The following is a 19,697-nucleotide window of genomic DNA, read 5'->3' as shown; positions in this document are numbered from 1 at the left end:
CATGCACACACATTTCCTATACTAAACAACCCTGACTATAAAGTCTGAATCGGCACCATTTAATTCTTGTATTTTTGGAACAACATGTGATAAATATAACTTATAGCCTTTTTCTCCTCCGACATAGGTGCTGGGGAAAGTGTTTTGGGGGCTTAATGAATGGCAGGTAGTGTAGTGAGGGGTTAATATCAGCCCAGTATTGAAAGTCTAAGAGCTACAGTGCTTACGCTCAGTAAGGAGCAGTGTTTCCCCTGCTATTGAATAGACAGGGTGGGGAACCGGCAGCCGCTGCCCCACCTCAATAAATTCAATGTCAGTTGGCTTTAGTGGAGAGATTTAGTGTCACATGATCAAATGGATGCTTGTGTACTCACAGAAAAAACATTTCCAGGTTAAACACTGTTAAGTAAGCTGCTGTTACAGTATATGGGAGTACAGCTCAGTGCCACTGGCTCCATTCACATCACTGTGTCAGTAAAGGAAATCCTGTTTCCATTTGATATTCAAATATTTGGTCCTGACGCCAGTGCATGAAGCATGGTGAAACTAGAGGTCATGGTTTGGTTCTTTTGGTGCTGCCGATGCTTTCAAGGAAATATTTGATATTTTAGAAAATATGCTTATTCACTTTCTTGTCGAGAGTTGGATAAGATTGATACCACTCATGTCTGTCCGTTAATCATGACGCTACAGCCAGCAGCTGGTTATCTTAGCTGTTGTTTTTACACTTGGTTTTTGATTTAAAGGACCAGTGTGTAGGATTTGGTTGGATATAGTGGTGTGGTTGCAGATTGCAACCAACTGAGTCACCCTCCGCTCACTCCTCTCTTTCCAAGACTGCGATAACGTGAGCTGCCGAGTGCAAAAACCGTGGTAACTCTATTCGCCTCGCTCAGAGGCCGTCCTTACCATAATAACACTACTTTAGGAGCAACGGAAGTCAGACGGTGGCTGACGGTACCACGGTTTTGCACTCTGCGGCTCACGTTACCGCAGTTTCACGAGCGTGTCGGAGAACTACGGTGGCCTTCAGGTAACGTAAAAACGCGAAAAGGCACTCTCCAGAGCCAGTGTTTAGTTTGTTCGTTTTGGGCGCAACACGGCGGACTCCGTGAAGAGGACCCGCTTCCTATGTTTCCACATTTCCTGTCTTTATGCTAAGCTATGCTAACCACTTGCTAGCTGTAGCTTCATATTTAGCATACAGACACAAGAGTGGTATCAAGTAAGCATATTTCCCAAAATGTCAAACTATTCCATTACTGAATAATAGACTCATCTGAACTATGTTGTGTATTTGTTGTGCAGACCTACTACTCCAATATAAAACCTACTGGACTACTCACAAATACCCTCTAGTGCAGTAAGCACAGACTTTTAATTAGTAATAGAAGTATACAAATTAGTACAATGAGTATAATATGTAGAGTAAGTTTTTCTCGTTGTCCTTCTCACCTCTGCTCTCTGTCAAGGAAAAGGAAAAAAGAAATGAATGGAAGGCTCATGGGAGCCGGTGCTCAGCGGTAGCTGTGTGGCATTAACTTTTTACAGGCAGGAAGGGGAGATGTGGTTTATGGGCACCACAAATCTGGGCCTTTACACTCAATGAAAGCCCACAGTAAATATCAGCTTTATTCCTCTTAAAGAGCCCCACAGACTGTAAATGCAGATGGCTTTGAAGGCCAAGAGGTGCAAGGAAAATTAGTGTGTGCGCGCGTGTGAGAGAGAGGAAAAGGGAATATGTTGCTGTACAGCATACGGCAAAGCAAGATATTCTTTTAATGCGTGTTGATATCCACATCCAGTTCAATATAATGAGTTTAAGAAGATTTTGACTAAATTAAAGGAATTACATCAGCTGATAATACGTCAATATCTCCATCCATATCCAACCATGCACAATGTGCACTAATAGTAATTACTTTGATACAGTAGTAACAAGGAGCTGTGTGCAGACTGGAGTCTAGAGAAAGAAATCAAGTGAGATGATGAGATTTTGCCACCCTGCTTGCAACCATAGAAACCCCCATGAGGAACCTTATTAATGGCTACCGGTGTAGAAGTCTGACTATGGCGCAGGCAGCTTCATTCACCCCTCCACCCTGGGCTTGTGATTTGACCCGAAGCTGAATGTCACGCACCATAAACTAAACCTGGATGAAGGAGGGGGTGAGTGTGTGTGTATAATATATAAGTGTGTGTAGTTTGAGCCATGCGTATATGTCAGTGTTTCGAAGCATTGACTACAGGTATAACATAGTTATTTACAGAGACATGTTGACTGGCATAGAAAGCTCAAAGTTTTTAAAGCCCCAGCGATCCATATACCAATACCGCTCATAAATCTCTACACATTAACCGTGTGAACGTCCTATTATACTGTAATGTGTCAATTCCTCTTTCTATAAACATCACCTCAGGTTCACATCAGGTCAGCCAAGTCACTTAGCCAATCAGCTTACTCCTTACAATGGCACTTTTCCTCTGTCCTTGGATGTTTCCTGTATATAAACACTGTACACACTGCAAAATGTGCCTTACAATGCAAGGGACAAAAAACAAGTTTGTATTAATTATAGGAAAAAATCAGTACAATCCTACAGCAGCTGGTCTAGGACCAGCCTGTTTCCTCATTTGTGAAGGTCTCCATATAGTAAATCAGTTAAATCCGAATACTCTGTGTTGTTGAAGACTCTGGCAGATCAGTCTGTCCACAGGGGAGGCAGGACGAGCACATGTGACCCCCGGCATCCATGTGTATCATCTACACACAGGCAGAGCCAAACATGCGTGCCTGAATGCAGACACACGCATATAAACTCTGTATTTCCACATTAGCAGACACCCTGTGAAACTGCCCTTCCTATTGGAGAGGAAGGAACCGTAAACTGGGGAAACACCTGACTGTGTTTGATGGTTACGGATGACCGTTTGACCTCACCCCGCCGCCGTCCGTCGTGACCAGCCTCACCTTCCATTTCCTTTCTGTTACAGAATTAACCCGCCTAATCAGATGACATATTCATGTTCTGCTGCAATAAAAAGAAGCTATTGTTATTAGGACACCTGCACAGTTTCAGTGCAGATGGTAGAAACTGAACTCAGGCAGCGTTTCTCTGTCACTTTTCTCTTTCTCTCTCTCTCCTCATTTATTTCAAGCTGACATGAATCCAAGTGACAAATCCAACTTGCTCTCCTTCCCTCCCTCTCTCTCTCTCTCTCTCTCTGTCTGTCGGTTCTCTTTTTCTTACTTGAGGCAAGTCCAGCTAAAACACACAAGTCACAAGTCTGGGCAGTGCGGTCAGTGCGTCTGTTCAAAAATGAAATTTGATGTGATGATGAAATGTTAATGCAACTAGCGAGCGCTGGTGAATTTAAATTACAACTCTTCGTTTTTTAACGAGTGGCTAAGTGGATTTGGCTGTTAAACAGATAAACATCAGGTCATTTGTGAGTGTGACTGTGTGTATTTGTGTATGAACAGTAAGTGCCAGTGGTAATGAATGATAGACGCAGAGATGCAAGGACCCAACATCAATGACCCTTACATAATTGAGGTGTGTGTGTGTGTCTCCCTCCAACTCCAGCTGACTAAACAAGGCTGCTGTTGGTGAGTAAGTGAGGTGAGTGGCTGTGACTGAGTGACAAAGCCCCGTCTGCAGTCTGACTCACTCCCTCTCTTTTTTCTCTGACACACACACACACACAGACACACGCACACTCACCTATATATCATATGGCAATTGTTTCTTGTAAATGCCACAACTGCAGTTAAGTGCATTTCTTTAGGCAAACAGATCATCTCTTATTTATTGCCCATGAGAACCAAATAGCCATGTTTGCATGGCATGACAGGATAAGTGGCCACCAAACAGGCTGACGTTGCAATGAGCAAATCTGAAAAACTAACAAATGACCGTTTTTGAATGTGAGAGCCAGTTGCAGATAAACACAAAGCTGTAAATTGTTTTTTTTTCTTGGAATATGGAATAAGTTATTGCAGCCTAAATATCCCCAGCACTAACTCTACAAGGCTAAACATGGAGTCAGAAACCAGTATTGTAAAAATAGGCAACCACTAGAAAGTTTTCGGGCCAAAACAGTTGGTTAACAGTTTTATAATTAACTTTGCAATGTGAGAATGTGCAGACCAACAACCAACTGCAATTAAAATCACTTGCAGGCTTCAGGCTGAAGTGTTGCTTAAGGCACTGATTCCCAACCTAGTTTTCTCGAAGCCCCTCCTGCTTGTATCTAAGAAAAGCTGAGCCCCCTGACGTCATTAATTATAATGAGGATTAAATAAAATAGAATAATATAAATAATTTTTTTATTAAATCAACTTTCTTTAATGAATATAAATCATCAGCTAAACACCAACAAATATGGATATTTCATTAGATAAAAATGCAGATTTTGGAAATGACTACATCAATCTTTTTCCAATAATTTTTTACTTTTGGACTTTACAACACTCTGGAGTTGTTGGAAATGTTTGTGTCACGGGAGTCGGAAACAATCCTATGCAGCCGCCACTAGAATCTAATTCTACAAATAGTATACTACTAATGATATTAGCCTAATCTTTATCTGTAACTGTGCAGAAATACCGGGTTTAAACAGAATGTGACCAACTAAGCAGCAAAAAATACATCTTTTATATGTTATACATGTGCAAATCTAATTTTGACAACCTCCTAGCAAACAAATCCTGGCACCTCCCAAAGGGTGTCCCGGACCCCAGGTTGGGAACCACTGGCTTAAGACATTGTAGGGCCACCAAGAAGCCGAGCTCAGTTTGCTTATATGTTCGGGTGGATTTGAAGTGACAACTGCTACCACTTGGATCATCTGGATGAAGCTCTTTAGAAAATACAGGACTCTTAACCGTCGCCATAGCTTGCATTTTTCCCCTCTCATTGTCTTTCTCTGGGAGGTCTGTGAAGAAAAAAAATAATCACAACAATAAAATCAATGAGGCGAGACAGGGAGAGTGGAACGAGAGAGAGAAAGAGGGCGTCAGTGGAAAGTCAGTGTCACCGTCTTGACTTCAGCGTGGCGACCGATGCCAGCAATGACCTCCTCGACTGTGAAAAACCAAACCTATACCTGGCTGGGACTGTCTGCAGCCGTCTGCCCCGCCACTGCAGAATGGAACAGAGATAATTAAGAACGAACCGCAAGGGCAGGAGAGTCCATAAACACGCTTGTCACCATGTCACCACTCGCTGCTCGCGCCAAGTAATATTTGAATGCTGATGAATTCAATTAGGCGTGCGTTCAAACGAATTAAACAGCAGATGAATGTGAAGCACGTACAGCGCAGTGACCGAGCATTTGTGCCTGTGCTCTGGCCTACGCCCTCGCATGCGTCTCCACCCAGTGCATTACATGAGGCGTATTGTGTTGTTCTTCTACTCTCAGATTCTGAATGTCATGAGTCACTTTCATGAGGTTTAATTGGGAGTCATTTACCCAGGGAAGGGTTTTAGCTGACTGTGTTTTACCATCCCATCAGTCATGTAGTGGGACACATTTAGTCATGTTGGACAACTAGAAAGACGTGAACAACATAATATAGACGTTACAAATGTCACAACGGATCTAACCGCCCTCTCTTATTTGGGGCAAATATACATGAAGTATGTGTGCAAGGTCCTGTTTCCTGATGATTTCTGTTTCTTCTGTTGCAGATTACAACAGCAGCGATCAGAAGACGGCGTGCAGAAGACACGAGCTGTACGTCAGCTTCAGAGAGCTGGGCTGGCAGGTAGACAACGTTTTCTTATTCAATACATCCAAACAAGTCTTAATACATACACATGTGTGATGAACAGGTAAGGTAGTAGTGATTGGGCTGGAGTCGATAACGTTACTCGCTCCAGTTGCCGCCACTTTCTCTCTCTCGCTTCACCACTCACTTCCCATGTACACACACACACACTGTATGCACTGGCTCTGCTCCAGATGGCTCTAGAGAGGGTCATTCGCATTTTTGCGTCGGCCACCGTAGCTCTCCAACACGCTTGGCACACGGGAGAGGCTTCTTTTGGCTTACAATCTCCTCACCTCACCGCTAGTTACCGCCACATCCCACACACTGGACCTTTTAAATATGGAATTTGGTTCACTGAGGATCCATAAACACACAATATTGGATGTAAATCTACACATAATAGGGACGGTTGTGGATCTCTTGCATAATCAAGTCTCTGTCGATACATAAATACAAATCTAGCAGGCACACAAAAAGGTTTGCAGGATTAACACGAGGGAGTAAAATGCGCAGATGTTTGGGCTATGTCTTCTTCAATGTGCAATAGTCATTAAGATTCAGGACTGAGTTATTTTAGACGGTTACCAACAATAAGTGTCAATAACTTTTCCTCCAGCTGGTATATCAAGTAGCTACCTCGAGACAGGTGTCTTAATAGTTGCTTACTTAAAATCTCCGCTTTCTAATATTCTACTGTTTATAACTCACATTATAAACACCAGGCTGATATGGAACTAGTACTGCCAAGCAAGGGTGGTCAAAAGAGAAGACGTCAGTTAACGTTGCTTGGTGGGAGTAGACTGAAGGCTGTGTGTATGTGTGTGTGTTTACAAGGAGACAGACTAAGGAAGAAACAGAAGGGCAGGAGTTACGTACATCCTTCCAAACAAGCTGTGAGCTGTTAACACAGCACTGACATCTAGAGGGAGACTGCCAACACACACACACACACACACACACACACACACACATACACACACACGCACACACATGCAGTAATGGAGCTGGACAGACACAGAAGAGAAAGACAGAGAGATTATTAACACCGACAGGAAGGTACACTAGATAAAAAACACAAAAACAAGTTAGAAAGAGGTAAAACATGCAGAGAATTTGTCGGAGCGAAAAACAGTAAGACGCAGAGAGGAAGGAAGGAAGGACGGGGAGAAGTATTGCTTCCGTGAGCGATTCCACAGACAGGAGTGTTTGAGCAGGGACGTCCTCAAAGACGAGATTAACACAGAATTTAAACAACAGGAGTCAGGTGGGCTTCTGTTACAGGGCAATGCTGCAAAATAAGAACATTAGTTTTGTGGAATTATAAAGCCAGAACTGACCTTTCTAGTGTTTCAAAACAAAGACATAGTCTCACCTCTCTAACACAGTAGGCATTGATATGTTAGGATGTTTCATTGACTCGATTTGATTGATTTCATCTGCTCTGACTGTGCTGCTTTTAACGTTTACTGTAATGTGTTTCTCTAAGGACTGGATCATTGCTCCTGAAGGCTACGCAGCCAACTACTGTGATGGAGAGTGCTCCTTCCCGCTTAATGCCCACATGAACGCCACCAACCACGCCATTGTACAGACCCTGGTAAGGCCAACCCCACAGGAGTGTATCATGCTCAGTATATTTTAAACACATTTAATTTTAATTATGACAATTTCACACAAATGGCTGAGAGGATAAAATGATGAAGTGATGACATTTTGGACAGACATAGATGTAAACTTGATTAGTTGGTGGAGGCATACAATCGCGAGGTGGCAATTCTGCATACTATACTATGACTTTTTTATGGCATACTATTATACTATACTATTATACTACATACTATGCTATGACTTTTTTATGATTTTTTTTAGGATATACTATACCATGACCTTTTTTTGCGACATATTATACTATGACTGTATATGGCATACTATATATGACATTTTTTTATGACATACTATGCCTTTTTTCCCACATACTATATTTTGACTCCTTTTTGACATACTATACTATGACTTTTTAATGACTGTTTATGGAATACTATACTATGACTTTTAGTGACATACTATACTATGACATTTTTTTATGACATACAGTACTATACTATGACTTTTAGTGTCATACTATACTATGACATCATTTTGACATACTATACTATGACTTTTTTATTGACTATTTTTCGACATACTATACTATGACGTTTTTTCGATATATTATACTACGATTTTTTTCAACACACTATACTATGACTTTTTTCGACATACTATACTATGACTTGTGATTTTTTTATTACATAATATTCTATGACTTTTGACACTATTGAGTTGCATTATAGTTGCTCTCTTATCTTTTTTTGAAAAACTAGTTTAATTTTCTGCCAAATGCAGATTGGCGCTGAAAGGGGCTTAAAGAATCTAATTTGATTTTCAGGTGCACCTGATGAACCCAGAGAACGTACCAAAGCCATGCTGTGCCCCCACCAAGCTCCACGCCATCTCAGTGCTCTACTTCGACGACAACTCCAACGTCATCCTGAAGAAATACAAGAACATGGTGGTACGGGCCTGCGGCTGCCACTGACACTGACACCGACATCGACATCGACATCGAGGGCTAATAATGAGTGATTAAAAGTTGAGTTGGCAAAGGGCTGCAACGGCACCAAGTGACTCCTGGATGTTGTTGACCTCAACTAGACACCAGCTTTCCTGCCCATAACCTCAGCCTGCAAGGAATGTCCAACCCTGAAAGATAATTTAAAACATCCATCCATTCATCAAACGAAGAGAGGACTATTATGGGTGTCATCTATAGGCAACTTCACCCTACAGTGTTGAGCCACCAAGTAGTCAATCACCTTCTCTATTAGCTGTGGAGTCTTCACTTCATGGGTCTGCAACTGAGTGAATGTGTGTGTGTGGAGGTTGGAGTGTTTCAGTTTGTATATTATGTGTTTATGGAAGTGTGTGTATGAACGCCGAAGAGGCTACTGCACCTTCTCCCTCGCTGAGAGGGAGAGGGCAACTGAACTGTTGTGGGACCAGTCCGAGTGCTGCTTTCTTTCCCTTCTCCTCTCCGACAATGAACACGGTGGATCAGTTCTCAGAGTGGGGCTCGAATAATTACTTAATGAACAACTTCTCCAACAGAGCGTGACCCCTGGAGAGTTGACTCAGTGACACCACCTGGTCAAATGACAAGTGTATAAATGGTTTGAGTGAGATGGGAAAGTACAAACTCAAGTTTCCTTTTCAGAGCTAACTCAAACAATCTAATACTAAATGATACATTGGAGTCAGTAGATTCATATTTCCTTCCTCTCTCTCCCAATGTATTTTCTTCTTAAGCCATATTTGCCCTCCTAAAATATAATATGGACTGAACCAAAGTGACCGCAGGCTATTTTAGTAGCGCGCTGCTCCAAATATCCCCTCCGTGTCAATATTTGCCGGGCTCACGCTGAGCTGCGATTCACCAGGCTGGTTCAACATGATGCATGTTGTGGCTAAACTGATGTTTTTCTCCAAAGAAACGAAGAATACAGCCTTATCCCTCCGACATACCGCAAATGGCCATTTCCATGTTGCTGCACTCGCAAAGTTAACAAACGCTTCCACCCCTGACAACCCATCAAGAGATTGTGGAAAAACATTTAGCGAGTCAAAAACAGCCGGCAGAACGGCGTCCAGTGCCAGCTTTTCTGAAATTAGCCCTTTTGCTTTTTCAACGCCGAGGGTAAAAATTGTGTCGAGATTTGTGTCCAGTGGCAACGTCTTTCCAATTGAACAAGTTACTGTGAGCTTTGAATGACATGGAGGTTTTTTTTTTTTAGAGAACATATTTTAATGAAAAACTAATAAGAATCAAAATACCTTACGTGCCTAACCAATCATAAATTACAAAATATACCTCTGGTAAGCTGCTGTTTACATTTGTGATCATGTTTAGACTGTTTTTTTTTTGTAAATACTTGTACATTCTCAGCTTATTTATTGCACCTTTTATTAAAAAGAAAAAAATCACATACCTTATTAACAGAGACAGATGCAAGGACAAAATGAAAATACAAACTTATTTTTGAAAAATCTTTTTATTATGAAATCTCATGTTACAACTTGCCATTATTCACTTTTTTTGTACAAAATCCATGGGTAGTGCACAACCCATGACTCACAAGGAAAAAAATACTTCTGTCACTGGAGTTCCTTAGACCATGTGCTATCCATAAAAACTTTTACTGACAAAACTGCTGCGTCTCTCTTACTGTTTTGTGTACCTGGGTTAAGACAATAAAAAGGTGCCCTGCATCATGCTGCATATATTTTTCACATAACATGGGTCAAAGAGCATTTTGGAGTGTAATGGGCATGGCTTAACAGGTGGGTGAAGTCACAGTTAGTCACAGAAAAGTGCGCTGAAAAGAAACTGGAAATGCTGTTAGAACCAGGTCTGTGACAGATGACTTTCTTGGCCTGCGACTGTTGAATCTTCAAACACCGATTAACCTTCTGTACAGGTTGGATTTGTAGGTTGATGGTTATGATAGAGCAGACTTTCAGTTTAAACAATCACCAGTGTTTAGAAAGTTAAAACCAGACAAGTTATGGTTTATTTTTGGTTGCAATCGATAAAGGATGCTTCTTTTTCCAGATCATGTTACTGGTTAGTGAGACTGCAGCTGTATCTTACAACCAGATCACCCCCACTATCCATGCAGCAGAGTTAAACCAATTCATCTATTCAGTCCATAGATTTGGGTGCCTTGAGATGCTGGCTTCATAGCATGATTTTCCATAGTCAGAAAATTGACATCTAGAAACATTATTTGGGAGCAGGAAAAGTGAATTCTATAGACCCATGCAGATGCAGCTAGTACAACCACGAAGGTAAGTATAGATCACAATCATAAATCAGAAAGGTGATATGATGCTAGCTAGCCCACCTGACCCTGAGCTGCAGTGGATGTTCGTTTCAGTTCCAACCTCACAAGCAGAATTACAAAAAAAATGTCCAACCACAGAAGTAAGATTGTAAAAGCTGAAGTGGAGCTCAATTTCTCATGCAAAAAGATCCTGAACTTCTGCTGCATGTTTTTACTCTCAATACCAAGTGACCCAACTGTCGTCTCCTGCTCCACCTACTGGTTCCCAAATTCTTTGAACACTGGGCCTAGCCTGAGAGATATACCAGAAAAAAAACATTACATTCACACCTTTTGTACTACATTTGTAGGATGCAATGACGAGAAGTCTACAGATGGTCAGTAATGGAGATATGGGGGCAACATGGTCCAGGCCTGAGACCCTGAATGCTAAGAGGAGTAGAGAGGGATGGCTCATTGAGATCACAGGAGTCCGAAAATGAATTGAGATGATGACTTTTAATTCACTTTGTTCTAAAAATCCTCATCATTAAGAGAAAACAGTGCCATGATCAGACCTGTGATAACAATCGCCATCCATCACAACTTCTCCTAGTCTGCGGGGCGTTTTCCCTGAGAGTTAAGTCACTCTGGCATGGAAAGGAAGTACCCATCAACTTAACACTCGACTTCACATGTGGGTGACACAAACTTTACAAACTTTTTTGACTCACAGTACCGTAACAGTAATGGCTTGTGATTTTAACAACAGATCCCGTGTATAAAATTAAGCATTTAAAAAAAGTCAAATGGCTTCAGAAGTTCATCAGAAACAATTTTTTTTTGAACAGGCAGAAACTGGGACATGTGTCCTTCAGTGCTACCAGTTTTTGATAAAAGACATTTTTATCTGTGTGAGGAATTCTGGTTCTGATTGATAGAGCAGTGCTTGTAAAGTGGTTGTCCGACATATTAACTTCATTTACAGACCCAACCAATACGATGGTATTCTCTGGGCGACAGCAATGAGAAATACATTCACATCCCAAACACTCTACTGAATCATTCTGTCCTTGAACACAGGAGAAAGAACAGTCCGTCATTAGCCGACTCCTGTCTGAAGAGAACCCGAGTGGAGAGAAAGATAGAGAGAGGTTTGGCTACTGTGGGAGAGAGAGAGTGGTGTCCTACTGGCCAGATATGCAGTGTGGACGAGCAGAGTGGTGGAGAGTTGAGCGCCGACTTGACTGTTTTCTACAGCTCGTCTCTCGCCTGCCTCATCACGAAGCTGTGCAGGCTCTCCAGGTCCCGCCCGCCGTTATGCTCGTCGCCCTGCTCCCCCGCCTTGAAGATGATCAACGTGGGGTAACCTCGAACCTGAATGAAGAGGGAAGAACAAGGGGCTTATTTCATGTGCTTTGTCATCTTTCAAAACCATTTAATGTCCCATCTGTCCACCAAACTTCATGAAAACAGTCATGATTTTGAGATATGTTGCTGACTCAACGGACAGTGGGAAAAGCAGTCAGACTTTGAGATGTGACTTTTTATACGAGAAGATATCTTTAATATATTAACACAACACAAAAAAAGGGCACATTTTATCAGAGTGAATCATCAAGTCTTCCGAAAGATAACTGAACTGTTGCCCATGACAGTGCTAAATCTGCTTTAGGATTACAGTCTGTAGCATCTAATTAAAGTACATATCAGTCATATTGTTTTATAGCTCTGTGATAAAATCGCAATTTTTTGCTTTATTATATCCTGTATAACACTTAATCTTGAGGAAATTAAAAAAGCTGACAGAAGGGTAGCGTGAGAGATACAGTACTTACAGAGTACTTGTTGCAGAGCGTGCGCTCAACAGTGCAGTCCACTTTGGCTATCTTGACGTCAGTGAGGCCAGGAAACTCCTTCTGGGAGAGATCCTCCCATGTTGGAACGAGGTTCTTACAGTGGCCACACCTACAGTTGACAGCAGGATAACACAGGAATGACATCACTTAAAGTGACTCAGACATATTTAGACATTTGGTAGTTAAGAGTCAGTGTTACTTCAAACAGGACGTTAAAGATAAAGAATAGTAAAACGACGATCTTACCATGGAGCGTAGAATTTGATGAGGGTCAAGCCCTTGGCCACTGTCTCGTCAAAGTTGGTCTCTGTGAGTTCCAACACGTTGGACTGCATAGAGGAAAGAAAATCTGATATTAAACTGTGCTGAATTGTGATGATCATAAACAAGAGCCCTTCTGCTTGAAAAACTTATTATTCACTATTTTCTATTTTTTTATATAATATACTTTGTCTTTTTTTGTCATATTATACTATGGGTATTTATCGACATACTATGCTATGGCTTTTTTTTATTTCGACATACTATACTATGGCTTATATTTTTTCCGACGTACTATACAATGACTTTTTTTCAACATACTATACTATGGTTTTTTTTGTTTTCGACATACTATACTATGACTTATTTTATTTTTTCTACATACTATACTATGACCTTTTTTCCGACATACTATTCTATGACTTATTTTTCAACATACTATACTGTTTTTTTTAATGTTTTCGACATACAAAACTATGACTTATATATTTTTTCAACATACTATACTATGATCTTTTTTTCAACATACTATTGGATTGATAAATAATGTAATTTTTAGTAGTTATTATGTAAAAAGGCAGAATATATGGCCAGTAACGCTTCAGTAGCTTGGTTGGATACCAGCATTTAGTACATAGTATTGTTAAAACCGTGTTAAAGTCAGACCAGTTTTCTAAGTATGGTCAGGTGTCTAAAGCCTTTCAGAATAATTTCAACACATTAAAGCAACTGAATAATTGATTTTAAAATATGTTTAGATTGTTTCTGAACGTATGAACACCTGTAGCATATATTTATTTTGTATGGCTTTTCTTCTTTTTGTTGCTCACACTCACCTTAACCTCCTCTTTGACCGGCTCTTCAGTGGGAATCTCGTTTGCTTTTTCTTCCTCAATTGGTTTCTCTTCTTGCTCCTGCTCGAGGGCAGCCTTCAGCTGGCTGTCCACAAAGTCTTTGAAGGAGTCCAGGTCTCTTTTTCCTTTGTACTGATCTATCTACAAAAAGACACATACACACACACACTAGAATTAATACCTTACTTAACCTTTTCAATCATTGTTTAACTCAGATCTGAAGCGGTGCCAATGTAATCGTATGATGGCTGTTGTGATTAACATGCCCGTTTTTTTTTTATATTTATGTATTTAATTATCCCAGTATGATGTAATGTCATGGAGGTTGTTATGGTTTGCAGTAAATCTTAGAAGGTGTTGAGGAGAAAGAACATGACAGCCGCAGTGGCAGCAGGTCAGATGCAGGCAGGCTGTGGCCAAAGAGTGTGTCAAAAGGCTCCGCATGCAGAGATCATTTGGAATGGAAAGTCTGTAGCAGTCAAAAACTTCTTCCGTACCTTCTGTCCATTGTAGAAGAAGAGCAGTGTGGGATATCCCCGAACGCCATTCTCAGAGCACGCCTCATACTGCTGTGTACAGTCCACCTAGGTCATAAATATATGGACATGTGTTATTAACCTCTTAACATACCAAGAGGGTTAGAGGTGGGGGACATGGGGTCTTTAGGGGAGATATCATGTCAACAGTTAATGTCACATAGAAGGGGTGTACATCATCTGAAAGCTGGAAACCTGAAGATTAATTTGAGATGCAGCTCAGCACTGTGTGTCAAGTTGTTCTAGTCAAAAACTAGAAATAAAAATGAATTCATTGATTAAAATTAATTATGAGAGTGTAGAAGAGTTTAGAACATTATAGAGTATATGATGGCCATTCCCTTGCTCTATTATGTCTCATACGTTCTTGCAGTAATTCTTGGGTTGTTACAATTTGTTACACAGATTTGGTGCTAAATTCAACTATTTTTTACCACTCGAGAATTGATCAAAATGATCAAAATCCCTCCAAAATGCCACAATAAGACACAAAGACCTTGAGAAACACCATAGAAAAAGCCATGCTGTGATTTTGTATCAAAACCTTTGACATTTGGAATTTCTGCAACAATTAAATGTTTTGCCGATGGATGTATGCCTTCTTTAGGTATATAGACAATAAGGGGATTACTGAACAGTTTTCAGAACATCCTCTGAATGCTCTAGGTCTCTAGTTTGTGGCTGTATAGTTTCATGAGGCTGTGATCAGCGGGCCTTTGGACTTTAAACTACAATGAAACATCGATGCAAACACTAACCCTGCAAATTTGCTTAAGAGGTGTGTGTTTAATAACACGGTATGCAAACGGGTAGCTTCTCATGTGACCAGCATCCTGTTCTGTCAAACGGGTAACAGAATGATGCCATGCCAGTAGTGTAAAGTAACTTCACTTAACAATGATGGGAGCAAATGGAGCACTGCAATAACAGTTTATCAAAGGTGTGTCACAAAGGCAGCTCATATTGCAGGATGGGTACAAAAAAAATGATGTATGACTAGTTGGATCATGAACCTGAGAAGACTGTACACAATCTGAGGGACCCACCTTTCCTATCTTGACGTCATCAGAGTGCTCAAAGGTGGTGGCCAGCTGTTCCCAGGTTGGGGCGATGGCTTTGCAGTGACCGCACCATGGGGCAAAGAACTTAATAAAATGGGCACCTGTAGCAAGAGGGGGAAAGGCATTTTAGAAAAAGAAACTGCAGATAACCAAAAAGAAAATTAAACACAAATGGAAAGAAAAAAGAACATAAAATACATAGAATAAGTATAAAGTAAAATGCTTTGCAGTGTATACCAATTTCTACGTGGACATAATTAAACACAAGGGCACAATTATGTACTAGGCTGAGCAAGTTTGTGTTGTCAGATTTTTGATTTGATGGAGCAATGTAAAAAGATTCCACAACAAACTCAACCCAGTCTGCTATAAATGAAAATATACACCTCTTATACAGAGGTTATACGCAACCAATTACACAACGTTTATTGGAGCTCTGTTGCCAAGATGTGAAGGTGGGACCTATAAACACTGTTTAAAAAAAAAAAAATGCCTACGTCATATCCTGCCTTTTTTTCGTCTCCAAACAAGAAATCATTTATTTTTCTTCAAAACCAAAACACTCGACTTCAGCGGAGCTCAAGAGCCACAATTTCAACGAGACGATTATAGTGTCTGAAAATCCAGAAACGTGAGGTGACAGCAGACAAGTGTTATACAGTTGGTTCGAGTTGACTGACGTTGTGGATTGTGGCACAGGTGCTCGCGTTGAAATGTCACTTGTGTCAATCACGGCAATGAGGTGTTTCCATTCTCTAAGGAGGGATTCAGAAAACACTACTAATTGTGGTTGAAAACTGAAAGGACATTTAAAATTTGAGACGAAACAGAAACGAGTTATCTGTTTCAGGCAGGATGCAGCTGCATAAATACACCAGATGACATTATCTATTAATTTGTCTTAGTTAAGTGGTACAACAGCACTTTCATAAAGCATTAAACAGCATATGTTCAACTAGATCTTTACCTTTGGCTATATGGGCCTTAAAGTTGAGAGCAGTGAGATCATACAAGCCCTGTTTGGGCTCTGGGGCTTTAGGAGGCTCCTGTTCACTCTCTGGTTCCTGGAGGACAACACAACAACAACAAGCAGCTATGAACACCACCGCTCTTGCACTGTAAGGGTTTATAAACATGAGATGTTAACTGAATGAACACAACTCACCGAAGGCTCCTCCTGGATTGTCTTCAGCATCCAGGTCTCCAGAGCCTGTAGATCTCTGGGCCCCGCGTACTTAACTGACTCCTGGTCTGGCCTAAACAACTTCAGCCTAGAGATAACACATTTCTTTTTTTATTTAATGAATTGTGGCATGGTCGACTTTTGGTTCAAGTCTAAAGCTTTGCAACAAAAGTGTACTAAAACTCAATGACGTATGCAACTACTAACTAGTCTCATCCTTACAAGCTCTAGGACCCTGTCATTTTTGGTAATAAAACTTCTGTCAATCATTATCCAGTGACTGCTGTGTTTGCAGCTACAGCATGCAGTCAGCAACATCCAAGATTTAAGAGGACGTCATTAAGATATGGGCAGAATATTCAACTAAATGCAGGCCAATATATCACCTCTCTGTCAATCAGTCATGAAAAATACTGTTCACTTGTATGTTGTGAGAGTTGTTTTTTATCCTACATGCAACAGCCAATTCAATTACGAGATTTGATTCAGTTTGTTGATCTACAAATGTGAAATATCTAGGCTGATCTAATACATGCCAAAGGATTAATATGAATGGATGAATTCAAGAATTGGGGAGATGAATACTTACGTGGGGTAGCCTCTGACCCCGTGGTCATTTGAGCAGAACTTGGTGTTCGGAACGCAGTCAACTTTTACCACATACACTGGGGGCTCGTCCATGCTGTTGTATTTCTCTGCCAGTTCATTCCATGCCGGCTGTAACCTCTGGCAATGGCCGCACCTGGACACAACAGTGGTACAAACACAGTCAGTGTCTAACACGAGGTATTCTTAAGGCCAGACGCACCAAACAAACATCAAAGAACTAGCGGTGGTGAAGGCCGACTGTAGCATCGCCTCACGTCACCTGTGTCTAGGCCAGAAAGTTGCACTCGAACACAACGCAAAGACTACAGCCGACGGCCAACTATCACGTACATTCTGCGTCTGCGTGAGATTAAATAACTCTACCTACCAGCAGGTCGCAGTAGTCTGTATTCGTCATTCATGGACGGCGGATATACAAGCAAAAATATGAAAATATATATTATGTATTAGACTGATCAGATGAGATGAAGATGAAAAATTAGAAGAGCCTTCTGTGTGTGCACTCTTTACTTTACTTGTTGGCTTGCTTTCCTCACTTCTGTTTCTCTTCTCGTGCACAGATTCGTAAAAGATGAACAGCCAATCAGAGCAATTTCTTTCACCGACAGGCCAAAAAGCCTCTGACACAGGCAGGCAAGTGCCAATGGTGCAGGACACAGTGGGCCTGTATTGATCCTGGTTAGAAGCCATCATTTGCACACGACTTATCTGAACCGACCACACTTACAAAGGAAATGTGGAATTACAAGCATTACGGGCTGATGAAGATGATATGAAGGTTTATAGTGGAGTATCTGAGGCATTGCATTCTTAGAAATACCATGATGTGGACAGTGGCTCACTACTGTACTCTCCTCTGAATGATCAAAAAGATTAAGGGAACAGGCCTCTCACTTTTCAGTTCAGACTCTTGGTTATTTCTGGCACTGAAAGCCACATAGCTCAGTAGTATATCTGTAAAACTTAAAATTAAACTTTATAGCCGAATCAAAATCTGCGCGAAGATCATTGGCCAACCTTTGACAGCCTCCTTTCAAGCAGCTCACAACAAGAGTATGCTCAGACTTGCCAACAGCATCTCGTCTGATCCCTTACATGTTTTAAATGGGGAACATCAACTTCTGCCCTCCAAGAGGAGATTCAGAGTCCCTACATTTAACCGCATCAGGCTAAAGAACGCTTTTGTCCATCAGTCCATCTTGTTGCTAAATAATAATGAATGTGCTGCTAAAGACATGTAAATCCAGAGGACAGAGGGTAATTTTGTAATGGGTTTTGTATGAATAATTGTGATGTGTTTAGTTTTTTGTCTGATGGGTCTTACTTGTCTGTCTGTCTATGGTAACAGTATGTCTATTGTATGTGTACTTTTTCTCAAACTGAGCTGCCTATGGATGCAAAATGAATTTCAGTGCAAACTCATATAGCAGCTTATAATAATAAGTAAAAGTAGTCTGTACAATTGTGCATACTGTCCCCTAATGAATACAGACACACATAATGTGAATCCAGCTAAGAAAAGTCTCAGTGGCAGAAACTTGAGAGATGAAACCTCTTGGTGATAATACTGCTTTGTTGCTATACTGAGCTATTTAGGCCAAATGTGGAGAAGACACTGCATGCAACTCTAATATTACATAGCCCATGTAAAAAAAATACCAGATTTGATCCTAGAGACACCCATGGGAGACAATGGACACTATAGCAGAGACATAACAAAGGGACAAGTTGAACATCTGATCTTATCTTCTGACATGCAGCATCAGTCAATCAGTGCCTGCCACGTCAGCACAGCAACCCCAACTACAACCATGAACTGTGACTGACTGTTTCTGCACAAATAGCATCAGCATAACACCACAAACTGTGTTCAAATTAAAGTTCAACGTTCAATAGAAAGTTTGCAAACTAAATGTCACCGGCTAGTGAAGTACTAGCATTATAAGGCCCCTGTGAAAAGTGCTCCACTGAAAGTGCAGTTGGATAACTGTTTGCTGGCTAAGCTAACTAGCATGCTAAGCTAACTAGCATGCTAAGCTAACCACGCCGGTCGTTTAAAAGAACGTTGCTAGGCAGCCAACTAGCATTAATGCTAACTAGCATGATGCTAACTAGCTTGTTGCTAACTTGCCGGTTAGCTCTAATACATCTCTCCATAAACCTTTTTTACTATTTTTTTGGTGTATATGAGAGATGTAAAAAAAGACAAAGGTTATTGCCAATCCATTTATTCAACGTCGTCTGAGAAAACACACTTTGAGCTAGCTCTTAGCTCACACTTAGCTCTTGGCTAACACTTAGCTCTTGGCTAACACTTAGCTCTTGGCTAACACTTAGCTCTTAGCTCACACTTACCATGGGGCGTAAAACATGACAAAGTGTGGAGCAGTGGGCACCGCCTCGTTGAACATCTCCACCGTGTACGTGTGCTTGGCGTGCTCATCTTCTTCTTCTGCATCAGTGTCGCAAAACACGCTGGTAAACAGTAACGAGAAATAAATAAAAGACAACATAAAGAAGGGTGTGCAACTCAGTGCTGAGGCCATGGTGAATCTCTGTCTCTCTCTCAGTGGGTGTCTCAGTGTCCCTGCTGCTGCTGGAAGAGACCGACTCTCTACAGTGCACACGCCCCCTCTGACAGACTCAAACTGTGGATGGGACACGTGTATATGGAGAGTCCTGTTTCTGCAGGACGGGCA

General features: G+C 41.1%; 2 protein-coding genes across 2 annotated transcripts in view; one reads left to right on the top strand and one right to left on the bottom strand.

Moving 5' to 3' along the window:
* Positions 1 to 10,020, top strand: part of bmp6 (bone morphogenetic protein 6) — a 52,286-nt gene extending 42,266 nt beyond the window's left edge. Inside the window, exons 5-7 of the mRNA XM_074622554.1 lie at positions 5,694 to 5,770; positions 7,263 to 7,373; positions 8,205 to 10,020. Coding sequence (XP_074478655.1) covers positions 5,694 to 5,770; positions 7,263 to 7,373; positions 8,205 to 8,354 — 338 coding nt within the window. The 3' untranslated portion in view covers positions 8,355 to 10,020. The remainder of the gene's footprint in view (positions 1 to 5,693; positions 5,771 to 7,262; positions 7,374 to 8,204) is intronic.
* Positions 9,846 to 19,697, bottom strand: txndc5 (thioredoxin domain containing 5). The gene is made up of 10 exons (XM_074622553.1): positions 19,354 to 19,697; positions 16,979 to 17,131; positions 16,372 to 16,477; positions 16,174 to 16,270; positions 15,192 to 15,307; positions 14,107 to 14,193; positions 13,592 to 13,750; positions 12,741 to 12,823; positions 12,474 to 12,603; positions 9,846 to 12,012 (listed from the first exon to the last, which is right to left on the bottom strand). The coding sequence occupies exons 1-10, from the start codon at positions 19,542 to 19,544 to the stop codon at positions 11,890 to 11,892; spliced, it is 1,245 nt and encodes a 414-aa protein (XP_074478654.1). The 5' UTR covers positions 19,545 to 19,697; the 3' UTR covers positions 9,846 to 11,889.

The sequence above is a fragment of the Sebastes fasciatus genome, chromosome 21 (assembly GCF_043250625.1).
Source record: "Sebastes fasciatus isolate fSebFas1 chromosome 21, fSebFas1.pri, whole genome shotgun sequence".
Classification (NCBI taxonomy): domain Eukaryota; kingdom Metazoa; phylum Chordata; class Actinopteri; order Perciformes; family Sebastidae; genus Sebastes; species Sebastes fasciatus.
The sequence above is the reverse complement of the archived record's forward strand: the minus strand, read 5'-3'. Positions and strand labels throughout refer to the sequence as shown.

What these genes read in the sequence shown, in the direction of transcription:
- txndc5 (XM_074622553.1), bottom strand. Translation starts at nt 19,544, where the DNA reads ATGGCCTCAGCACTGAGTTGCACACCCTTCTTTATGTTGTCTTTTATT. An exon ending in CAATCCAGGAGGAGCCTTCG is followed by an intron (nt 16,271 to 16,371) that starts GTGAGTTGTGTT and finishes GTTGTCCTCCAG; the next exon opens with GAACCAGAGAGTGAACAGGA. An exon ending in TCTTCTACAATGGACAGAAG is followed by an intron (nt 13,751 to 14,106) that starts GTACGGAAGAAG and finishes GTCTTTTTGTAG; the next exon opens with ATAGATCAGTACAAAGGAAA.